Raw genomic sequence first — 26,374 nt, 5'->3', positions numbered from 1 at the left:
CACATTTCATCGCTCGATTCGAAGTTTTTAATTAGTTTACTCTACTTATTTTTCTTTCTCATTTGCATTCGCACGTCAACTCTAATTTAAATATCAAATATCACAATCTCATAAAAATGAAAACATCGTATTTGCACTGGCGTCGACTTTAAATCGATTATTTGAACAGTTTTCTTCGGATGAATTTGTCCACCCGGAAATCTTCGGCAGGTGAATCAGCTTCGTGCTCACTGATGAAGGTGTTGTACTTTGACCTAACAATTGGATCCTCTGGTCCCCAATCACTCATGCAGTTGAAGATGTTTTTCACCTTCTTCGATGGATCACTGCTCGGGTCTTTGAACCATGCGTAGATGCCCCAGGCGGGAAGTTGCAGCACGGCCACCGTGTAGAGACACCAACCAAGTGCTGAGGAAAGAGAGAATTTTAGTTGAGGTACCTAATTTTGAGGATAGAAATAGCAGTTTCAATTCACCATTATATCCCGACGGGAGTTCCTTCGGAACGTAGTTAACAATACTGACTAACAGGATAACCAGCACCACAATCGGTGTTACAATACCCCAGCAAATCCTCCAGAACAACCCAGTCTTCACTCCCAGCATGAATTCGATGTCTTTACAGACCCTATCAACTCCATAGATCCACGCGAATGTCAGCAGTTCAAATACGGCAAGCGTTAGCGTTACAAAAGTTGCCCCGTAGTAATCCAACAGATCCAGAATAAACAAACCGCCCGGAGTGATGTACACCAGCCCAATGCAAAATCCCACAAACGAAACCACCAGAACCACCTTCCAGCGCTTCCAGTGAGGGTTCTGGTCGTGAATGGCAGTGATGACAGAGGTGACGATGCCGATCAGTGTACCGATGCCGAGCAGAAACAGCATGAAGAAGAACAGTATCGAGAACAGTTGCGGCAGGAAATCGAACTTAGCGATGGCGTCTGGGTATGTTTCGAAGGTCAACCCAGGTCCACTTTTGACCACCTTCTGGATGTCCGGCTGCTCGGTAACGTGTGCCAGGTGACCGATGATGCCGAACACAATGCAGCCAGCGATCAGGGAGGTGAAGGTGTCCAGCCAGGTGATGATGACGGCGTGGCTGGAATTAAAAATAATCAATATCTAGAGTCATTCGTGAAGAATTCGTACGAGATGCTAATCTCTTACTAAATATGCCTTTTTTATGATAAGACAAAATTCATCAATACTCACCGATAGATATTGTTGTGGAAATCGTTGAACGATGCGTACACAATCAGCCCTCCGAAGCAGATGGTCAGCGAGAAGAAGCACTGAGTCACCGCTTCGTACCACACTTCGATTGTCAGAAGCTTGTCCCACTGGGGTGTGAAGAAGTACTTGATACCATTCCATGCTCCTGGCAATGTGACGGATCTAATCAGTAGCACAAATATTATAATGTAGGGGAAAATTGCCAGAAAATACGAAAACTTTCCGGAGCTTTTGATGCCTGCAATGAAATGAATTTGTTATATGCTTCCGTTTTTGCTTCATATTCAAATGTTACCTCTAATCAAAATAGCGACTATACATGTCCATGACACAACCAGGCAAAGTACGAGCCTCCAATCTGGAGTCCCAATTCCATCGTCCAATGAGGCGGCTTTGTGCAGCACAGTATTTCTAAAATAGAACCAAACTGTCAAAGTTAATTGCACGAGCGAAGCGCCCACAAATAACCTACCGAAAATACAACTCAGCCGACGTTTGAATCTGTGTCCTGTTCCCCGCCGATGCCATCCCGATGAAGCTGGAATCCACACAGTCCACCCACTCCGGGTCACACTTACCCCACGGTAGTTCTAGACTGAAAGATGCCACCAGATAGCGGAAAGTAATTGCCAACACCGCCGCATAGTAGGTGATGACCGTGAAAATGGCAATCGTTTGGCCCACGCCAATTCCACGCATCACCGGCGCCAAATCGTACACCTTCACGCAGCCCCGGTTCGAGAATTGGCCCAAAACCATCTCCAGATAGTACACGGGACGACCAACGATGAACAGCACTATCAGGTAGGGTATCACGAAGGCTCCCCCGCCGTTGTTGAATGCTGTGTACGGGAAGCGCCACACGTTGCCAAACCCGACCGAGAGGGCCACGCAGGATAGCAGAAACTCGATGTTTTTACCCCATTTTTCTCGTACCGTGGTCGGAGGGGGTTCCGTTGTGCCGTTGTTATTGTGGTAGCCTTGGCTGGCAGTTCCATTAACGAGCGTTGTGTTCTGTTGGGATGAGATAATTCGAAAGATGGTCTTAGAATGAGTCGATAGTCATCCAGGCACATAGGCAAGGCCGTCAAAGTCATGAATTGTCGATCGTTCAGGGTGAGCGAGATGCACTTCTCTGCTGGGGCATTGTATGCTGTGTTGCAACATTAATTGCTCACTAAGCGTGATGGTGATGAACAGCGAGCGACATCGAGATTGAACCGTTGTGATTATTGTACTCGTTTCCAGTTGAATTCGAAATCAAATTAAAATGTAATGTTATCGTTATTAGTTCTGCCCCGGGTCTAGTCTACAAAGACATTGAGTAGGGTAAATGATCTTGGTTTGTCCGATTTGGGATGTTTTTACGCTACTAGTAAATGCAAAACGATTTTTGTTCATGAAAATTACACATACCCGATACGAGTTTGGGTTTGTTGAAAAGCCCCAAGTCTCTAGTTGTTAATACTACCATAAGGTGTTGAAATTATTCATGTTTTTATGTTTTTAACGATTTTCCTTAAAGAGGAATCATGATCATGGTTTGACCACCTCTGATCATGGTTTGCCCAAAAAATGATCATGGTTTGCCGGTTTTAGAAATCAGCAATGATTGAATGAAAACATTCGAATTCACATGCAGATGTAGCATTTATCATTGCTTGAGTTTACTGTCATCATATTGATCCATTCATAATTTAGGCTTTCTTCAGAATATTTCCTTTTCTTGGGCATTTTAAAAGTGTAACCCTCAACACACTCAACCCAGAGAAACTTTATTTCTGTTATCCGCGAAGGACACAATAAACAAACTGTGGCGCGCCAAGCGTTTACCATAGAAATCATGTGGACAAAATAACATCATTGAATTGGACAACTCGTGATCAGAATTGAGTTCATCAAAATACGTTAATTTAATGGTTTTGCTATGTAAATCTGATACAAATGGTGTGCAAGAATGATGTTTACAATATTTGTAAGTGTTATAATCCAAAAAAGGTCTAAATACGTGCGAAATAATCTACTGGTGATCGATTGTAAGTTAGCTCAAATGAGGGGCGCATTGACACCAATAGATGGTGTATTTTATAATCTTTTAAAACATGTGATTCCGTAAAAATCTATATATATATAAATGGATTTCTGTCTGTCTGTCTGTCTGTCTGTCTGTCTGTGTGTCTGTTTGTCTGTCTGATTCTTATGGACTCAGAAATTACTGAACCGATCAACATGAAAATTGGTATGTAGGGGTTTTTGGGGTCGGGGAAGGTTTTCGTGATAGTTTGAGATCCCTCCCCCCTCTCTAAGGGGGGGGCTGCCATACAAATTAAACACAAATTTCTACATTGCTCGGGAATTAATCAAGCAAAAGAAACAAAATTTGGCATATGGATGTTTCAAATGATTCTATGGTGGTTAGACTCTACACCCCCACCCTCTGAGGGGGGCTGCCATACAAATGAAACACAAATTTTTGCATTACTCGAGAATTAATCAAGCAAATGAATATAAATTTGGCATGTGGAGGTTTTAGGGTGCAATAAATGTTTCTAAGGTGGTTAGATACTCCTCCCTACTCTCTTAGGGGGGGCTGCTATACAAATGAAACACAAATTTCTGCATTACTCGAGAATCAATCAGGCAAATGAAACTAAATAAAGCACATTGAGGTTTCAGGGTGCAATAAATGTTTCTATGATTGTTAGACTCTCCTCCCCTCTCTCTTAGGGGGAGGGAGGGGGTGCTGCCATATAAATGAAACACAAATTTCTGCATTACTCGAGAATTAATCAGGAAAATGAAACTAAATTAAGCACATTGAGGTTTTAAGGTACAATAAATGTTTCTATGATGGTTGGACTCTCCACCCCCCTCTCTAAGGGGGGGCTGCCATACAAATGAAACACAAATTTCTGCATAAATCGAGAATTAATGAAGCAAATGAAACCAAATTGAGCATGTGGAGGTTTTAAGGCGCAATAAATGTTTTTACGGTGGTTAGACACTCCACCCCTCTATAAGGGGGAGGTGCCATACAAATGAAAGACAAATTTCTGCATAGTTCTAAAACTAATCAAGCAAATGGAGCCAAATTTGTCATGCGAATGTTTTAGGGGACACGAAACGTTTCCATGGTGAATAGACACTCCTCCCCTCTCTCTGAGGGGGAGACTATCAAAAAACATTTCTAAAGTGGTTCAACACTCCCCCCAACTTTCAGAGGGGGGGGGGTCTGTCAAGCAAATGGAACCAATTTAGTTCTAGGTTAGGAAACAATAAATGTTTCTATGGTGGTTAAACACTCCCCCCCCCATGCCATACAAATGAAACACAAATTACAGGAGCACACAAACACAAGCTTCTGCATAACTCGATAACTAATCAAGCACAATTTTGGGATGTGAGGTATGAGAAATGTTTCTAAGATAGTATGACACCCCTCCCTCCTCTGGAATGGAGAGGGGCAAACTTCGTCCCGCCAAAAATTTGTTTTTTGTTATCAATACCTTCAAACATTCACGTTTTCTTACTATCAGCAAGTTCATGGGTCCAATTTTTTTTGTCCAAGTTCAGTTCATGGGTCCAATTTGGCAGGAGTACCCCCGCTTACTCTTCGGTTCACAGAATTATCCTCCAGATTTCTCATCCGTTGCAAGATCATGAATCCATTGGTGATTGATAACTTCGAAAATCTACTCCAACTGACTCCTCAGTCAAGTTTTATGTCTTTATACCATGAGTACCTTACCCACGACGTGCACCCTTCACCAGGCATCTCCAACCAAGTTTGCTTCCCATACTTCTGCAATTCCTCTGTCATTTTTGATCTGTCCATGCGACAAAAAATCCATGGAATCCCAGATCACCTACGCTCCGATTCTATTCCGCCGATATTTTCGGCAGAATATGGGAAAGTTAGATCTGATAAAATGTTCTTTACTGACGGTTCATTCATAAACGGGTCCACTGGCTTCGGCATCTTCAATGAAAATTCCAGTGCCTCTTTCAAACTCAAAGATCCTTGTTCCGTGTATGTCGCTGAACTGGGTGCGATATATTACGCATTAGAGATCATTGAAACATTGCCTATCGACCACTATTTTATTTTTTCAGACAGTTTCAGCTCAATCCGCTCAATGAAAGTTGATAAATGCTCATCTTATTTCCTAACAAGAATAAGACAACTATTGAGTGTTTTGGTCGAAAAATTATTCAAGATTACCTTAGCATGGGTTCCCTCTCATTGCTCGATTCCGGGGAATGAGAAAGCGGACTCGCTAGCTAAGGTGGGCGCTTTAGAAGGCACACTTTTTGAAAGGCAAATTGCTTATAATGAATTTTTCCACATTCCTCGTCAGTATACGCTCGTAAGTTGGCAGTGCATGTGGAGTGAAGATGAGTTCGGTCGATGGTTACACACGATTATACCTAAGGTCTCGACGAGTGCATGGTTCAAGGGATTGAATGTAGGTCGCGATTTCATTCGCGTGATATCTCGGCTTATGTCCAATCACTACAACCTAAACGCGCATCTCTATCGCATTGGGCTCGCAGCAAACAATCTTTGTGATTGTGGCGATGGCTACCACGACATCGAGCATATTGTCTGGTCGTGTATCCGGTTCCATGCTGCTCGCTCTCAGCTCTCTAGAGCACTGAGAGCACAAGGCAGATAATCGGATATCCCCGTCCGGGATATCTTAGGTAGCCGTGATCCTGATCTTCTGCTTCATCTATACCTGTTCCTCAGAAACGCCGATGTCAACGTTTAATGATGTTTCCTTCGTTGTGTCCCCGTTTCATATCCCTCCTATCCAAACGATAAACTTTTACTTAGTCGCGGCAATACATACACACACTCTTTACAGATACACGGGTCAAAGGTTGTGCAGTCCACTGATCATTCAACAAGAGCCAAAGGTTGTACCGCTTATGACAACTCTACACGAGCTGATGATTGCGCCGGCTAGTGACCATTTTATCCTGGATTCCTCGAGTCGAGAAAGACGCACCACGCTAGATATGGGGTACAGACTAGGGGGGCGTTGCTGATTAATGGTCAGCTGCATCCCAATAGGAGGTATCCCGTGTCGGGCACACGTACAGAGCATCGAAGACTGCAACATACCAATTATGAGAACACTTGTAATACTAACCTCGAGCCAACCGCGAGTAATCGGTTACATATTACTAACATAGTTGTAAGCAAACATTGTCGAAATATTGAACTCCCGGCCCCGTTAGGCTGACGCCATATGAGCCTTAATAAAAATATATATTTTGGATAAAAAAAAAAAAAAAATGGATCCAATAGCTGAACTGTTCATTGATTGATCTTCTATTCGTCTCCGTTGAATTTACTTTTTACTATAAAATTCCTTGTATATCTAACAAAACTCATCATTATAAAACACAATTCTCGTTCAAGATTTTTCAACCACTTGTAAATAACATGTTTCTCCGTTACATGGAATAAATGTTTTATACAGAAAATATGATAGAATAAAGGCAACCCTAAATCGGTCAATTCCTTCCTCGAGTTCTGCTCTTATCAACACATCTGGCGAGAGTCTAGCCATCATAAAAACACTTATTGCATCCTGAAATCCAATATGCCTAACTTGGTTTCAATTGCTTGATTAATTCTCGAGTAATGCAGAAATTTGTGTTCCACATTTATGGCAGCCCCCCCTTAGATAGGGGAGTGGAGAGTCTAACTACCATAGAAACATTTATTGCGCCCTAAAACCTCAATATGCCTAATTTGATTCCATTTACTTGAATAATTCTCGAGTTATGCAGAAATTTGTGTTTCGTTTGTATGACATCCCCCTCTTAGAGAGGGGGGTGGAGAGTCTAACTATCATAGAAACATTTATTGCACCCCAAAATTTCGATATGCCTAATTTGATTTCATTGGCTTGAATAATTCTCGAGTCTAACCATATTAGAAACATTTATTGCGCCCTAAAACCTCCATAAGCTTAATTTGGTTCCATTTGCTTGATTAGTTTTCGAGTTATGCAGAAATTTGTGTTTCATTTGTATGGCAGCTCCCCCTTAGAGGGGGGGTGGAGAATCTAACTACCATAGAAACAGTTTTCTGCACCCTCAAACCTTAATATACCTAATTTGATTTCAATTGCTTGAATAATTCTCGAGTAATGCAGAAATTTGTGTTTCATTTGTATGGCAGCCCCTCTTAGAGAGGGGGGGGGTGGAGAGTCTAACCATCATAGAAACATTCATTGCATCCTAAAACCTCATTTTTTTTAAATTTGGTTCCATTTGCTTGATTAGTTCTCGTGTTATGCAGAAATTCGTGTTTCATTTGTATGGCAGCCCCCCCTTAGACAGGGGGGAGGGGTCTCAAACTATCACCGAAACCTTCCCCGGGCCTAAAAACCCCTACACACCAATTTTCATGTTGATCGGTTCAGTAGTTTTCGAGTCCATAAGAATCAAACAGACAGACAGACAGAAATCCATTTATATATATATATATATATATATATATATATATATATATATATATATATATATATATATATATATATATATATATATATATATATATATATATATATATTTATATATATATATTTATATATATATATATATATATATATATATATATATAAAATATAATTTATATATGAAATATATAATATTATATATAATATATAATAATTATATTTTTTTTTTTTATAATTATATAATTATAAATTTACAATAATATAATTATATAAGTAGTATAATTATATATATATATATCTTTTTTTTTTTTTTTCTGTATAAAACATTTATTCCATGTAACGGAGAAACATGTTATTTGCAAGTGGTTGAAATCTTCAACGAGAATTGTGTCTGAAAATAATCTGATATTATAATGTTGAGTTTTGTTAGAAATACTAGCAATTTTATAGTAAAACGTAAATTCAATGGGGTCGATTAGAAGATCAATTTTGAACAATGAACGTGCGCTTAGTAAGAAAATGTGATTAATGTGACAATATTGATAACAAAAAACAAATTTTGGGCAGGACAAAGTTTGCCGGGTCAGCTAGTAAACTATAAAACTACTGTAAATCATGAAAAAGACAGTTTTATTTACATGTTTTGAAACATACGAATACCTTATTTGACAAAGGAGCGCTGAATTAGAGCATTCAAAAAAGTGGGCAAACCATGATCATATTTTCGACTGGAAACACCAAAATCATTTACCTTACTTGATGATGTACTCGAGATAAAAGTTTATGTAAAGTATAGTAAAAAAAGTTTAAGAAAACATGCAAGAGGTATTTGCACACATATAGTTTAAATTAGGGTCAGAACAACGTACATCTAGTAGGTAAATAATGCCAAAAAAAATTTTCATACAAATTTTATTAATTTAAAACTGCCTTAGGGCCGACCAATCTGATAGAGAAGAGTTGGCCTCATACAAACTAATGTCGTATCCAGATGACGACACCATTCCGCCGTCAACGCGAATTGGTTTGAGGTATTTATGGTCCAATATTAGAAATTATATTGTGGTTTTGTAAATATTTATCATGGCACCCTTGTCAGTGTAATTCTCGGAAAGCACTTCTCGATGATCAACGAATCGAGGTTGCGCCTAACACATGACCACATTGACAACGTAGGACCACGGAATGGTTTCGCTTAATAAAACCTCGGAAACTCTCTCGGAGTGAAACGAAATTTAAGAATAAACACTTTAGTAGAAAGTTTGTTTTGTCGCTTGGGATGAATCAGAAGGCAAAGCAAACCGTAGATATTCCACCATAAATACGAGACTTGGTATTCTCCAGTTTTCTTACCTCGATATGAGAAATGTACATGAAAAACACCCAGAAAAGCTTTCCTAAAGAAATAACCACGCAAACGAAGTGGTATTAAAAAAAAACAATGAAAAGTCTAATACAATTCACAATAAGAACCAGGATTGACCTTGTATATTTTTTTTAAATATTGCTTGAAGATTGAGTCGTGAATCTCCTGTTTTTGATGTGGAGACATTAGCGACGTTGCTTTAGCAGCTTCTGCTGTAATTGTGACTGGATTCGCAATTTTTTATCGTCGATGTCGACGCACTCGGTGATTTTGGGTTTGTTCCGGCATTATCAACTGTCGAAAGAAGTAAAGGGTCAGCGATTTTATGGAAAACCTGCTTCGAGACGAGGCTGACAAGCTGAATTCGGAGTACAGGAAAGACATAGGATTTCCGTATGTACTCATTTGTACTGTCCCACAATATTGTTACAAGTTACATTTTTAGCATGTTACATTTCGTTAAAAAGTAGTTTATTTTTGTCCTTTCATTGTGCCATTAATCAAAATTTAGAACTATGATTAGAAGTCGAGTTACACACCGCGATGAAAGATGTGACGTTTGGTGGCAATATATTGCGAGACAAATTAATCTCTATCAGATTAGTAGGCCCGAGGACAGTTTTAAATTGTCATAATTTGAATGAGAATTTTTACTTTATGGCATATTTATTTATTTTTTCCATCTGTTTATTTTTATTAGGCTCATTTAGCAATTCAGCTGTAACAGAGCCGAATTTATCGTGTACATTTTTCCTCATGTTGTATATAACACAGTAGCCATTTATGCGTAAGAGTATTTCTATCTTATCGATACACAACACATGTCGCCTTTTTCGGCGTAAGAATATTCCTATTGTTCGAATGTTCACAGCTGGACACAGCGGAACTGTTGATGAGGCATCCATTGTTGTGTTATGAATAGCACCAATTACTGATGCAGCAGATCGTATGTGGAGTAAGAGGCAAGGATCGCTATCACATGATGATTGATGCATAGACGTAGTAGCTAGAATAACACACTAAGACGGTCAGTTGAGGGCCATGAATTATAAGCTCATGATTGTTCGCTTAGTAGCGGTTTTTTCACCATTTTACCATTAGAATCGGTTCAGTGGTCCCGGTAACGAATAAATAAATACGATGAAGAACAAATCTACCACTTTTCACGAAAATCTGAGAACCAGTATGCAAAAATTACAGTCGTAAATAAGTAGGGGAACCGCGGGTGATACGGCCAGTGGGGGTAATATGGACATGTGGTTGATTGGAATAGTTATATTTTGAATTTCAAATTTCTGTTAATGAGAATACCTTCTACATGTTATTCTATAATATTTAAGCCACCGTAAGGCAATGAATGCTGATCAAAAAAGGGAGAAGGGAAGCAAAAGCAGAAAATCATACATGATTCCGCGTGTGGATGTAATTTTAGCTGCTTCGATAGTTAGCATTTTGAGTGGTTTAAGATCAAAATTCAATTCACTGATAGTTACATTTCGGTTTGTGAGCTAACAGAGAAGCGATATTAGGTATGTATGGAAAAGTAAATTAATTTTTGACTGGAAAATTTTAATTATTGAAAATTTAAATTTTCCACTTTCCACTGATGAGTTCAGACCTTGGTTGAATAAAATTATTCCTCTCACGATCAATGAACCACTACGCTTCATATATTAAAAACCTGTCCGTATTACCCCTACTATATGTCCATTTTACCCGCATCGAAAAAAAAAGTTGTATTTTTCGGTCTGTTTCAATTTTAGTAAAAAACATTGAAAAACACTTTTTCGTAAAATATTTGACCAATCAGGTAGAGAGACAGTATATTGAATTGCAAGAAACTGCATCAAAGTTTTGGGAAAAATGAGTTTCCAAAGATATAATTGAAGTTCTATTTAACATGTACATTTTACCCCTACCTCCCCTAAAGTGAGTTCCGAAAAAAAATCAACATTGTTTATACACCTTATTCTTATTTTATGATGTACAGTAATGTGAAGTGGGAGAAGTGGCGCCCAAGTGAGTCGTTGTCATCCTTCTTATGTCACTGGCATTTTATCAACACATCACCAATATCCAAGAAAAATAAGTTTTTTTTCGCCACTTCAATCGCACGATAAAGTGCTACAATTACGTTAAGCAGCAGCGTTCGGCACTGTTCCGAAAATAATCGTTTCAATGAATGACTCCTGATGGGTAACAACGTTCCATTCTGGGAATTCGCCATGAATTTAGATATTTCTCAGGGTGAACCTGGGTGCTGTCCTGAAATTCGCCTGGCGAAAAATAGCGACCTAACCGCTGCGACTGGAGGTTAATATGTGATAAAACCACACTCACACGTGTGTTCGAGGAAATCCTGCGTGGCTAGAGAGTTGACCGTGAGCGAGCGTTGAACCGACCGAAGAGTTGTGACCAAAAGATAATCTAAGGTTATCCATCAGGAGAGAATTGACTGGAACGATGAAATCAGACGCAAATGCTTTATTCCCTAATCAGACAACAAACTTTTCTCAATCCCTGTTAATCAGACGGTGCTTAGTCGGGTTCAAGGAATTGCTTGGATACGCAAGTCTAACAATTTGGCAAGTGCATCTTGTGTGTGACAAACAGGGCAAAATCTTGCAAAAGTTCAAGCTGTGTCGCGAGTGTTGTTGGTCTCTGTACAGATTATCACCGGTTGCATAAGGCGCCCCGCGTTTTGCACTAGACAAAGTGACACCTCTTGTGCTAGAGGCGAATGAACTGAAAAGTTTAAACCCTCTTAAAGCCAAAAAGAAGAAGAAGAAGTGACACCTCTCTGCTAGTGGCGCGTGTAAGTCGATAAAACGCGCATTGCAACCTAAACCGGTATTGCTGGCCTGGGAAACCCCCGTCCACTTGGAAATTCTGAAAATTGCAGCCTGCGTTTTATGCTTATCCGCCGTGACTGCAACTTTCCATATATGCAGCCGTGAGTGAACTGGTTTTCTGGGAAAGTACTCAAGCGCACCATTCAATTGTAAAGGTTAAATTTGTAAACAAAGTTTGCACTGAAACCGATTGGTAAATTGGATGTGCTTTGGTTGTTTCAGATCAATTCATTTCCATTATAACTACCATGTACCTTATGAATCGCTCAATTACTTTCGTTTAGCAGCCAAACCCTTCTGAGAATATCGGTTGATATGGCCCGGAACGCAGTGATTAGTTTCTGACCAAAAAACAATATACGATATTATACCATTCTCTCAGAGTTATCCACCCTCGTGTGGGAGGGAATGAAGAAAAGTTATGCTCGAAGTTATCTCGTTTTTCGTCTGAGTCGGGGAGGAAGAAAGGAGGAAAACAACTCGTGTGGTCCCGGCGGGAAAATTTTGCCTCCAAATCACATGCCTCCGATGAACTGTTTTCTCTGGCCAGGAAAATGTTGGCAGTTGTGTTGTTGGTGGCATCTCGTGGGATGAACGATTCGGGCAAAATGGGATACGAGATTTGCTTAGGCGGGGATATGTGTTGGATGCTATGTATTTGGGTTTCGGAAAATCACAGCCTAAATACGAAAAATGAGATTGAAAATGTTTGAAGAACTTTGCAAAGTATTTAAGCTGTTAAAGGAGATAAGTTCGGCAGGAGCGATGGGATGTTTGCAATTTGCTGCTTACGTAGCAGAGTAAATCCTTCTATAATATTTGAGCCCATTTCTAACTATGTTGAGTGCAGCTGAAATAAAGTTCAATACCATAAGGGTGGGGTATTTACTGCGTCAGGTGTTATTTTTCACTGTTGAAAATAACGAAGGAAATTTCATGGAAAAGAATGAATTTCAGTATAGTGGTTGTTATAAATACTAAAGCAGCTTATTTATGAAGGTGCCCCAGAAACCATTGTCCTGAGAAACAAAAGGATCAACATTGTAATACGCCTAGTAACAAAAGTTTTTTTTTATCCTGCGAAATCATATTCATTGGCAGTTAGTGTGTGATTGCAATCAAAACGTTGAGGTAATTTCCTGGTACTTCTGAATAATTATATATTTTAATAAATATGCGGCAAAAGCATCTATCAGAATTTATGCAGGGTCCATGTGCTCGAAGATCGGGCGTCCGCCTACTGAGCCAATGATCGTGGGTTAAATACCATGATTTTGCATTCATTGATTCTCAAATTGAACTTTAAAATAAATAAATAAAAAAAAGAATCATTCGATCAGAATTGTTTTTATTTGCTCAAGCAAACGGCGAAAGAATTATCATTTATTATTTTCTGATTGGTTTCTGAGTTTTCTCGTGGTTCCATTTGATTGCAATTTCTTTCAATTGGGGTGATTTGGAAGGTTTCTACCCTCGGGTATGACTTGTCAATTGTTGGTGATATACCATTCCTGAACCATTTTCTCGTAGTGACAGGAAGTGAGATCTAATGTTCTTGCAAACACGCAAAATTTTGTTGACCAATATTTGACAGTTCTATTCTTCAGAAGCGGAACCATAATAATGTCCGAGAAGCCTACTGGATGTTCTAATAAAGAAATCAACTATAATGAACTGTTCCTGTGGTCTACATGCGCGTTGAAATTGCTTATAAAGATTCTGATGCTGTATTTCAGACCACAATTCATTTGGCCGGAAGGTCAAGGTATGACACCCTCACTTTGAACGGATAAGCCACTATAGATAAATCGTTTGGCGGTCACGTAACGGAATAATTTCATATGCTCGGCTGGGGCTATAGAGAGAAAGAGAAATAGTGACAAACGGTTGGTCACGTCCGAGTATTTCAGTCATTCCGTCACGGAGGAACTAATTGTAGCGGCTGGCCACTCATCGTTTCGGCTGTAATAAGTTCCAGTAAAGAGAGAAATATGCTCTTTTTTCTTTGTTGCTAGAGAGTTCTCAAAAAGTATGTATGATGTACCAAAAAAAGAGCCGGTCAGCTTTTACTTTGTGTTCAGCTTTTTTTCACATGTTTATGCAGTTTATTCAAATTACTTTGTTCTTTCTGTACATAATAGGTTAGGACATATATACAGAAAGAAACTTAGCTAAATTTTACCGATATTTAAATAGTCATACCTCTTTGATAATCACATTTATCTAGACACAATTGGTTGCTCGAGGTTGACGAGGAAATCTATCAAATTTTGCAGCATTTTTGACGTGGGACTACGTCCAACCGGAGTATATGGGGGGTAAAATGAAAACCTAAACACAGAACATGCAGGAAAAATGAAATATTCCGAATGCTTATAACTCGAACATTTCTTACTGGATCGGAAATATGTTTGCATCAATTGATAGGGAATATTTCTACGCTTCTATCGCAATTAATAAAATGTTATTTTCCATTAGATAAACAATTGAAAAGCTGTTAAATGTTAAGCGTTATCTAAACGCCCTAATTGCCTCGTTTAGATTGGCCCGATTTACGGTTTCCCTAACACAGCCATCAAAACCAACAGCCTTGGAGAAATTGGCATTGCAAATACATGAAAGTAGGGGGTATTTTTGATCCGTCTGATATGTTTTTCCCTAACACAGACTTCAAATCTATGGAGCGTAGGGAAATTGGCATTGCAAATATATGCAGGTCGGGGTATTTTTGTTCCGACTGAAATGTGTTTCCCTAACACAGACATCAGAACTAAGGTGGCTGAGGAAATTGACATTGCAAATTCATACAAGTCGGGGGCATTTTTGTTCCGACTGAAATGTGTTTGCCTAACACAGACTTCAAAATGTCTGGGGAAATCGGCTTTGCAAATAAATGCAAACTGCGAGTACTTTTGTACTCGCTTGCCTTTGTGCAAACTAGAATATGTTTCCTTAACACGGTATCCTGAACTTAGGGACCTGGGAAAATCGTACAGACACTAGAGGCGAACGAACTTTCAGGTTTAAATCCTCTATAGTATAAAAAGTAGAAGCTGTTGATTCATGCAAGCCGGAGGTACTTCTGCACCCGAATGTTTTTTTTGCACTCCGAAAAGTGTTTTCCTAACACGGATTACAAGAACGGGTACGAACATAACGCTTTGGTTCGGTTATTCAAGATTGCATTGAAGAATATACCTTCATATGTTCTGCTCACTGAAATGATTGCTGAGCTTAGGTAGTCCCACGTCAACCTTGCGGTTATATTATAGATATAACCCACCCATTTTTTTGCTCATATTTTATATAACACGATTTAATAAGTTATTTTTCTGAATATGTTTATTTGCCCTTTAAACATTCGACATCCGGGTCCACATTTTTGATTTTTTTTTCAAACATCACATTAAATATATGATAATATTATTGAACACTAGTACAGGTCGGACTCGATTATATACAATCGCAATCTCACTTTCAACGTTAATTTTCGAATCCAATACACAATCGAATCACAAAAAAGCTATTTTTCTATTATTGTTTGACATTCATACATTAATGAAAAATTTGTTTTCTTGAGATTCGATTATGTATAGGATTTGAAAATAATTGTTGAAAAAAAAATGATCGACTTTATATAATCGAGTCCGATCTGTATCATATTCACTCAATCGGGTTAATACTCGATTTTGTTTTTTAAACAGTGAAAGGTCCTTTGTTCCGTGTTTATCATCTACCAAGGTTCCACGCAAATTCAGACCGATATCATGCAAATGTTTTCCAACGCTAAAGAACACGAGCAGTGTTGCCACATTTTCATCTGTACCAGAAAGGTTTAAAATCTTTCTCATCTGTACTTTTTGTTCCAAAGATCTGTACCTAAAATATGTACCATTGAAAATATTTGTTGTAGAAAAAATCTATTTTATTATAATGAATAAAATTATAGGAGGTTGTGTCCAAGACACGACCACATTTTCGACGTAGAACTACGCTGTTATTTTGTTCAAGTCCTCCACTTTGCGCTTTTCTCAACAGAAGCCCTTTCTATTAATATTTCCGGTCTCGATTAGCTTAGCTGTTATTCTTGCTGGAGATAGTCATGTGGAACCAAATCACACACAACATTTCTGAACAATTATTTTCTTTGTGAGTCGATGATAGCCTAGTTTGATGATTCCCCACACAAGCGAGTGAGTAATTTGGTCGCATCCATAGCTCAATCCGGAACGAAGACATGTGATGACGCAAAACAAGGAAGAACAAGCATTGTTTATTGCTTCGTATCTAGAACGATTCTGAAAGTTTGCCTCAGCAAGATCCAATATTTATGCTCTAGGCAAATATTCCCTTTCGTTCTTCTTCTTCTTCTCTTCTTTGTTCACGGAGACTTTAAATCATTCATCTTCGTTGCTCGCCGATAAGTTGTTCGTTATTGACGGCATGGGTAGGGAAGCTCATAAATGACAAATGTATGGGCAAATGGAAATACTTATATTTTTCATCAATTTAAACCGTTTACACACATATATAGCATAAAAACAAATCTAAGGGAATTTCCGATCCGTTTGGCATGTAAATCGTCAAAATACGTGCACCCTTAACGAAATACGTAGTTCTACGTCGAAAAAAACCTCATTTATTTATTACAAATACTACATTTACATTTGTAAGTCATTCGTGTGTTTGATGATTCTTATAACGTTTGCATTAAAAAATGGACAAAAATTGCCGATTTTCCGTGGGTTTACCTTCATACGCATTGAAGAAACTACCCATGCAGCATCAATCCTAGTAACCCATGAGTCAGCAGAAAAAAATTGACAGCTCTATCATTCGAACCTCAACCGTGGCACTTTGTGGACGTCGGATACGTCCGTTCCGACATCTACCACATCTTGGCGCTATTGGAAAACAATCAGAGCAACAAAAGGAAGCCCGGTTCCGGACGGCCGACGACCCTGAGCGACAAAAAGCTCCAAAGAATGCTGAAGAGGAAGATCCAGGGAAAAGTGGCTGCATCGCTGCGTGCGCTTGGCCGGGAGGTCGGTGCAACCTGCCAAACAGCGAAAATGTACCTGGCGAACATGGACACACATGTCAGGAAGCGGAAGTCCCGTCCTCTGGTCTCGGAGTTGCAGGCAATGACGCAGCGGCAGCGGCAGCGGCTGGATAAGATGGTCAAGTCTGACAAACGACTGGCAGGGCACTTCGTATTTTACTTCCCCCACGAAGGAAGTGAGCTCCGAAGTGAAGTTTATTTCACACACCAAGTTCCCCAAGAAGGTGAAGGTGATCGTTTGAAGAGGCCGCTCGCAAGGGCGTAGAATTTTTTTGCAAGTAAAGCCTGTCCACGTTAAATTTCGAACACCAAGATGATACAAAAATTCACGTAATACAACAAAACCGATTGTTTATTTCAGTAAAATAGACTTATATCTAAAACAAGGAAAGCTTACTTCGATGTTAATTACGTTGTCTATAAAATTCACGAACTTTCTTGTGAACATCTGCCATTAGGTTCCATACAGTATCCTCAGATATGCTGGCGGCGGCGCTTTTCCATCTTCTCTTGAAATCATTAATGCCACTCGCTTTCTTCTTAGTTCGAATAGTTTTCGCTTAATCAGAGCCCAGTACTTTTCCACTGGGCGAAGTTCTGGACAGTTCAGTGGATTTGCTGTTTTTGCACATATTTGACCTCGTGTGCATTATACCATATACCAGGATGGATTTTGCATAGTGACAAGAGGCCAAATCTGGTCAAATCAATGCTGGAGAGTCGTGGCTTCTTATGAATGGTAGCAATCGCTTCTGGAGACATTCCTTCTCGTAGACATCTTTGTTGACCGGCACGGTAGAGACGAAAGATTTGGATTTTCGGCCACAACTGCATATGGCCTGCCAAACCAAGTACTTTTTGGGGAATTGAGACTGCTTCTTGGTCCGGAAACACTCGACTACGGCATTCCTTGGAATTGCAGTATAAAAAGCGAGACCCGTAAGCTGTTGGAAGTCTTCGAGAACATAAGTTTTGTTGTCCATTATGGTGCATGAACATTTTTGCAAAAACTGTGTGTAGAGAACCTTAGCACGGCTATTTGCAGTAAAATTTTGCTTATCATTACGATTGGGCACCTATTTCACTTTGTACGCCTACAGTCCATCTGCTACACTTTTTGTACATATGATTTTGATTTTCCAACCATTCGAGCCACATTTCTAATTGAAAGGTTGGGATGTTTCTGGCAACCAACTTTCGGTCCATCTGTCAAGAGCATACTTTTCGATTTGTTCCGCTTCCAACCTTCTGATCCACAGTTAAGCGCTGGTCAAACGATTTACACACACTAAATACGATACTCTTCGGCAGTTTTAGCTATTTAGCGAGATCGCATACCGACAGTGTTGGATTTTGCTGCCGATCGCTCAAAATGCGTTTGCGTACTTCGACTTGATTCGACGCCATTTTACCAAACTGAAGAAGAATGTAAACATGTTGGCTATCGAAATAAAGAGGAGGGTTTCAGCTGTCATGTAAGTGAAATATTTCATTGATTAGTGAAATATTTCATAAACTACACTGAAAGGAAAGGGTCCGAAATTTAACGTGGACAGGCTTTAAGCTCATATAATTACCCTCCATTGGAAATTTATCAAACTCAATTATCTGTCGTAGTTTTTTTTTTTATCACCATCAGAAAAAAGTCCATTTTTTAATGCAAAAGTTAGAAGCTCTTGAACGAACGATAGTTTGGATTCCGCTCTAGTAGTGGAGTCGAAGGTTACCTAGAAGAACTTGAAGTATGCCTCCATAAGCAATTCAAGCCCTCAAATGTTAGCACTTGTGCTTTCTTGCACATTACTGAAACTTAAGATTAGGTATGGCGGTACCATATTCTGGCAACGCATGCGAACTGGGGTTTCTAACCGATAGAAATTCCGAAGTAGCTGGTTTGTTCCTTATCGTAAAATATTGGGCCCGTATTTATTTTATTCTTTCATAAGGGTGCCCGTTTTAATCTCGTGGCTCGAAAGATTATTTTTTCTTTTTTTTAACTATGGGTGAGTTATACCCAAGATATAACCGCAAAGTTGACGTAGGACTACCGTTGGCTAAGTAATCATTCGAGTGTATTGATAAAATTATTGATTAAACCAGTGATTGAATAAAAATTCATGCATTGTGATAGATCACGTTCTTCGTTGCAAGACGTATGGGAAAATGACTTTTATAAAAAAAAATTATAACTTTTGAACCATTTGGCTGATTTAGATGATCGAGATATCGAATTGATGCCTATGAGCTAGTCTTCTATATTACTGTTCCGAAAATTTCGCAATTATTGATTGTATTTCTTTATCGATAGATTATTTTATATGCTATCGGCTATTTTATATGCTATCGGAATCAAGGGCACAATTTGATATGTCGATTATCTGAATCGGTCTAGTGATTCAAAAGTTTTGAATTTAAAAAAAGTCATTTAAAAAAAGGGGAAATCTTCATTTCTCGGACCACCCTAAAATAAGCCGGGTTGATAAAAGGTTGGAACCAACCTGCGTTCTGGAAGTCGGTTTGACATGGAATGGGTGGTATAGCACATCTAATCTGAGATAAGTCTTAGAGAAATCCCGATTCTATTGAAATGCAAATCTTAAAAATCTGTTTATGGTGATAAGAGTTAATCATGTTAAAGCTATTTCATGGAAACTAAAGATGTGTTCTGATTTGGCGTCCTCAAAATAGATATCTACATAATAATAACTAATAAAATAAAACTGAATAACAATATTCGCTTGATAATCATTGTTTTACTGATGAATGCGCTATTGGGAAAAGAAGTCAATTCATTGCATTGCATTTTAGACCTTCCAGTATACAACGATGCACAAAAACTATTTAAAACCATTTATTTATATGAGCTCCTAACGGATTTGTCAACGTGAGGCCGAGCGTTGACATGTTGTAGTATCACTTTCTTGTGATACTACATTTTTTTTGTGATTTTTTGTGATGATGATGCTATAATCTGAGCCCGAGATTATTTCCACTGAGCTCATAACTTTTCTACGATCATTCTTGCACAAATCTAATGTTGAACTAGAGAAGAATCTTTAATATTGATATCCTTCTTCTTTTTTACTGATTATGTTTTTCTGCACCTTATTTAAATTTTGAAAACTATGAAAACTCAGAACCGTATTTTTGTATTATATTTATATCTGAAACTTAACATTGGCTCATGTTCGTTGTCCATGGTATTCCCGACCAATGGAATTACAACATCTACCGATCAATTTTACGTTCTGACTGCTTTCTAATAACACGATTTCCTGTACAACTAATTACCAAAATAAGCCCATGTTTAGCATGTTTCGATAGTTCTGTCGTCGAAGATCTTTTATCGACACAATTACTAACCCACATTTTAACAATTAGCCTAAATAGATGTGATTAGTTCATAGCTATCAAATAGTTTATGGAGAAATGGTTATTGATACGAATGAAATGAATGAATAAATGCTATGCTGAATGCTGTGCCAAGTCAAATTTGCTCTAGCCAAGTTCGTTGAACTTGAACCATGTTATGCCATGCCTCGTGAGCAACGAGATGCCTCGTGAGCAACGAGATGCCTCGTGAGCAACAATGCATTACAAATGAAAATATATGTTCATGAATTTGAGTGGTTTTTCCGTGGGCATTATATGCTCTCATATACATGATCTCCATAATCTCGCCCAAAGAAACGCCGAAAGGCCAAGTAAGCGCCAAGTATGGAAGACCCCGGCGAAGGTATAGGAGTCGTAAATGAGAAATTGGGTTTTTTTTTCTTCTTTAGGATAGAACACGTAGTATTATTTCGTACCTGTCTGTCGGCACGATCGCTGATCACGGTGAATCCCTCGATTTTGACGCTACTGACATCATCACTAAGATAGGCGTTGTTCTCCATGGCAATTCAGCTTCATCGGATCTTGGAATCTCCCACCGCAAGTCACTTTCACTATCGACACTATTTTATCCAAAAATTGTCGCAGTGCACGGAACAAATTATCTTCACAAATCTCCGATGATACGAGGTCTATGATTTTACAGTTGCTACACTTTACAGCGATTCACTTTCACACGTGCCCAGAGACGTAACCGAAGCGGATACTAAGCGCGCGCGCCAAGTCGGTAATAGGATCCGTCGAGTGGCTCGAGTTTGAACTCGATGAAACCAGAAAAAACAAACGCTACCAATCGATCCAACCGCTGGAGGAGAACTGATTCACCTTTAATTTGCTGCTGTGTTCACTCGCGAGAGCCAACTGCCGTTTGGGTTTAGTGTACCTACTATGCCATTAAAAATCTTTGCTGCTAGCCGTAACGGCTGGTCTCCCGTCTCCGCCATCTCTTCAACACCGCGCGACCACTCGGAACCACGGAACCGCTACCTTACTATGCGCCCGCCGGCTTGGGGAGGCATAGTGTGCACTGGCGGTTGTCCTCTCGGGGATTAATTGGTTGGGGAAGAACCAACGAACGTCAACTAGCGCAAAACGAAGCGTTTGCACATTTTCAAAATAAACTGGTTTAGCCGGCGTGCACACAGGTGAAACAAATACTAAGCCGCGGTGCGGCTGATGTTTTTGGACAAAAAGCAAATAGTCTAATTGCGCTAGGGCGGGTGCGAAGCAGGGTGAATCTACAGTAGACCAACTAACTGTGAGTCGGTCGAATAGAATGTGACGGCATTCGAGTAGTAATAGTTGTCGTTGTTTCTTATCGACGAGAATTTTTCGTCAATATTTTTTCAAGAATAATCATCTTATATTCAATAAACGGAAAACTGTTGTTATCAATTATAATAAGAGTGACGAACATGTTTTTCATTTTCATTAGAAAATACTCTAATGAAAATGAAAAACATGTTCCAAAAGAAGTGGAAATTACAAATGATTCAATAGTTAGGGATTATTCAAGCGTCGCGAAGGCTGACTGAAATGATAACAGTCATGATGTAAAACCATTCGTTACAGTAATGATTCATTTTCTTGCAATTCAAATGAAGTGTAAAAACCGCCGTTAAACTACAATAGATGATTCGACATAAATAACCACTCCTAATCAACAGATACATTCTATGACGTGGACAGTCCTTATAAGGCAGAATTGAATCGCTAGAAAATCGAAACAGATAAATTATTAGCAGTTCAAAAAAGTGTTCCAGTGTTCCAAAGAACATGGCACTGTTTTTTTTTTGAGTGTAACTGAGGTATGTTAGTTTTCGGATCCCTGAAAAAAGTGCAACACAGACATCATGATAAACATGCCATTTATTTAGACTTGTAGTCCCAAACACCATATCACGAATAGTGAATAACAAAGTGCATATATGCAAAGAAATTACCCAACGTCATTTCCCTACCAGCATATGACAACAGACGTTTATGGCACTACCAATAAAGTGGAGCAAATATATTGCACGTCATACGCGCCTGTTTCGCATTATGTCATTCCCGGTTGATAGCAAGACGCATTCTCTCCGACGTTGTTATATCTGGCTGGTTCACAAAACGAAAAGCGACTTGGGAACAATCACGCTGGATGCAAAACTATTAAATATCGATTAAATTAATTGACCGTTAAATACAGGGTGACTGAGAAGAGATGCTAGTGTTGCGATCGGCGTTTGCTAGTGTGGATAGAATGAGAAAAATCTCCTTTACAATTTATGTGTTCAGTAATACAGTAACAGGTAGACCCACGAGGTCACGCAACTCATCGTTGAACTCAGTATCCAGAAGGTGACCAAAGCCGTTGGGCAGGACCGTCATAACTGTTTCAATCATTCTTCGAAAACTTGTTGCAAATGTTCAGGAATATTCTGAGGTCCGTTGCTGTTCTTGCTTCCGGCTGACGTCCATTATAGGCATCTTAGAATAAAACTTCGGGGAAATCGCCTTTCACGTCTGAATATCAACGTTTTATTCTGCGGAATTTGCATCCATTGCAATCGTCTCTTGTTTACAAAAAGGTATTACTAATATGATTAACTAATGTAATCTACTCCCCCGAATATAAATGTTCAATTAGATATCCTACGGACTAATTGAGTACTACTGTTAGTCGTTACAATTGAGCCGAGGTAGACAAATTAGTGCACTACCTCGAACTCCTCGGACTCTCTCGTGCTCGTATCAGGAAGCCAGCATGTATTCGGCATTAGACGCATTAATTCTCAGTACAATTTTCTCTCAGTCGTCTCAAATGTTCTGCCGACAATGTGATAAATTGACTGGGTTTGTTGAGAATCATGCCACACCACATTCTCACACTTATTGAATTGAACTTCTGAGATAACTTATACCAAAAATAAAGGGTTTATATCCGGTAGATATCCGAAAATGTCCAACATTTGAAACAGAATTCGCTTTTATTAACAAACTATCGGACCCGGCGAACTTCGTTCCACCCATAATTGATATGTTGGTAATCTATACTAGCGTTATATAATTGCTTTTTTGACATAGAAACCTGATGCAGACTAAGACGCATCAGTCCTGATACTGACTGTTTAAATCCGTTTCCCCGTTCTTAAGTTAAATCGTGAGGAACGGACATCAAATCATTTTTATTTATATAGATCAAGTTTATAAATACATAGTTACCTTCACTTGATTTATTTGAAACTTATTGTTGAAAAAAACAATATTCACTTGAAGTTTATTGTGAAAACATAAACATAGACGAAACATAACCGTTATTGAATTGAATGCATAATGAAAATAAAAACATTTTTCATTTGAAATTTATGTTGACTTATTTCTAAGCGATTGTTTATTTTTATTCCTCATCTTGGATTTCGGTTCTGAAGATTTCGACGCTTTGCCTTGGAGCGCTGATGCTTCGTTGTGCTGTTGTGGAGTTGGAAGAGACAGACGATGGTTCCTCATGAAGCTATAATCCCAATCTCTTCCTGCCAGTTTTGCAACTTGGTTGAATTCATGCTGGAGGTTGTTGGCTTCCGCAAAATCAAACGCCAGACGTCGTAAATCTTTGAGAGTCATACCATAGAAAGCTTTGTCCAGTGCCCTGCAGTGGTCCGCCATATCCTCAGACTGCTCATTCGTAAATACCTATCTGAACCGGCCTAGGTGCTCGCTGACACAAGCAGAACACTGACACCAGCAGAAGTAGAAATGTCAATAAAAGAAGATTCAAATCGTAAAGCACTTTCTGATATGAGCCTCTTCTTCAGTGCTGATTCAGAAATACCGAAGTCTGCCGCAATCCGACGCTTCGAAACTCCCTCCCGAAGCCCCTGTCGGGCCATTTGAGCATTTCTGGAGTGCATTTCTTCAAATCAATTTTTTTCTTGTGGGTCCCGTGAAAAATTTGGTTGGAAACATTTTAAAAATTTTTTTCAGAGCATAACGCTAGTGCGAACTTTTACCCCACAGTCACTGCGCACATTTGCCCCAAAATCAATTTTTGAACTAATCGAATTTTTAAACTTTTTCACTAAAACGAATACGCACTATCATCTACTATAGAATGAAGGTTTCCTTGACAGTGTAGTTTCGAACTTTCCAGTTATTTTAGGTAAGTGAATCCTTATCTCCAAAACTGAAAAAAAAAATTAGATCAAACCATCGCAAAACTCTTTTTACCTCATAATTTTTTGCCACTTTTATGAAATGTATCTTGTGTATATGTGTGAGCTGCTGGTGTGATAAAGTATCAAACGAATACAGTGTTGAAGAATTTTTATACTCGTTTGCTTGAAAAAGGCCAATGCGCACTTTTGCCCCGTGCGCACCTTTGCCCCGCACTACTGTACTGCTTTTATATTTATTTAATTTTTTCCATATGTCTAAATATTATCGGTATATTTGGAGCATTGCGCTGTACAAAGATTTTTTTTTCTCGTATATTATAAAACAGTAGAACCTCGATTATCCGCGAGCGGATGATCCGCGATACGGATTATCCGCGAAAGCGAGTTCCCTAGTAATTCTATGAACCTTCCCGAAACTTGTCAGTGAGTGATAGTGTCTTTGTGTGGTCATGGCTTTCATATTATCTGATCACTGATGCACACAACCTCAAAAATGGATAATTCCATAATTTCTGTATTGATAAAACATAGTTTTCATGCTAAAATATTTTTTTTTCGTGTTTGTACCTCATTTTTAGCTCTTTATTGCGTTATCCGCGATTTTCGTTATACGCGTTGATCTAGCCCGACTATTTCGCGGATAATCGGCGTTCTACCGTATATGAGATTATCTGTACATTGAATTTAGATGGTTTACTAAATTTATAGGAGTCAGCAGTACGAAAGAGGTCTGTGAGAAAAAATAAAGTCCTTGTGGAGAAATCATTCTGATTAATGAGATGTCGGTCGTTGAATACATAACTACCACGAAAAGGAAAATTTATTGAAGGATAATCAACCTCCATTACGAGTTTAAAAAATCCAAATTTTTATTATTCTTTATTCTAATCTTACAAAACAGCGAATACAATAAAATAATCGATTTCAAGAAAATAAAAACAATAATGCAGACGATGAAGAAAATTATGTTTGTGTCTCGCAATGCTCTTAAAAATTCAGGAAAAAATTTCGCCGCATGTACAAAAAAAGACACATACGAACGCATTTAAATAAAAATTAGAGCAGAAGTGGGTCTCAAATTTATATTTTTTTTCAAAATTTCGAAATGCCAAAAAATATATAAATTTTCTTGTACCGCGTATTTAATTTTTTTTATTATTATATTTTTTGATAAAACAATTGTTTGAAGATATTTATCGATACACCTTAGTAAGATGTACTTTCAGTATTTTTTCTTATTTTTGTCTCAAAGCTATTGAGAATGGCGTGAAAAAAACGAAAAGGTGCATAGATCCTATGGTGTAACATATAAGAACTGAAATATATGGTACTATTGCCAAAATGTTTTATTTAGTACCCTATACAATATTTTCCATACAGCTGGTGATTTGGTTGGGGGGGATTTTTTACTCCCTTACCCAGCCAGACCCTTTGGAAATATAAAAAAAATATATTTTGTACCGCGCAACACTGAAAAAAACCTGAAAAACTAGAAAATAACTAGAAATAACTAGAACTAGAAAAGCCGTAGGAACACATTTAAATATGAATTAGAGTAGTACTAAATCTCTAAATAAAAAAAAAATAAATTCAAAATTTCAATATTTTGTTTAGTACTTAAATTTTCGATGAAATTTTTTTTGATAATTTTTGCTAATTTTTATACCCCGTGGTGAGATGTACATTCAGTATTTTTTTCAAATTTTTATTTCGAAGCTTTTGAGGATGGCGTGAAATATACGAAAAAGTACGTTTTTTACTATAGATCCTATGTCAAATCACATAGGGGTTCAAATAAACCGCCAAAGTTTCTTATATAATATCCTATACAAT

General features: G+C 38.5%; 1 protein-coding gene across 1 annotated transcript; it reads right to left on the bottom strand.

Moving 5' to 3' along the window:
* Positions 1 to 21,433, bottom strand: LOC129767349 (sodium-dependent nutrient amino acid transporter 1-like). The gene is made up of 6 exons (XM_055768108.1): positions 20,804 to 21,433; positions 1,711 to 2,252; positions 1,534 to 1,649; positions 1,218 to 1,476; positions 476 to 1,104; positions 1 to 408 (listed from the first exon to the last, which is right to left on the bottom strand). The coding sequence occupies exons 1-6, from the start codon at positions 20,888 to 20,890 to the stop codon at positions 158 to 160; spliced, it is 1,884 nt and encodes a 627-aa protein (XP_055624083.1). The 5' UTR covers positions 20,891 to 21,433; the 3' UTR covers positions 1 to 157.
* Between the last annotated feature and the right edge of the window lie 4,941 nt (positions 21,434 to 26,374).

This window comes from Toxorhynchites rutilus, chromosome 2 (assembly GCF_029784135.1).
Source record: "Toxorhynchites rutilus septentrionalis strain SRP chromosome 2, ASM2978413v1, whole genome shotgun sequence".
Classification (NCBI taxonomy): domain Eukaryota; kingdom Metazoa; phylum Arthropoda; class Insecta; order Diptera; family Culicidae; genus Toxorhynchites; species Toxorhynchites rutilus.
Note: the sequence above shows the minus strand (reverse complement) of the source record. Positions and strands in the feature narration are given on the sequence as shown.

Bases quoted from the DNA above. Each gene is read 5' to 3' on its own strand.
- LOC129767349 (XM_055768108.1), bottom strand. From the start codon at position 20,890: ATGGAGAACAACGCCTATCTTAGTGATGATGTCAGTAGCGTCAAAATC. The intron at 1,477-1,533 runs GTAACATTTGAA...ATTTCATTGCAG, and splicing joins AGTCGCTATTTTGATTAGAG to GCATCAAAAGCTCCGGAAAG. The intron at 409-475 runs GTGAATTGAAAC...CTCTTTCCTCAG, and splicing joins ACTCCCGTCGGGATATAATG to CACTTGGTTGGTGTCTCTAC.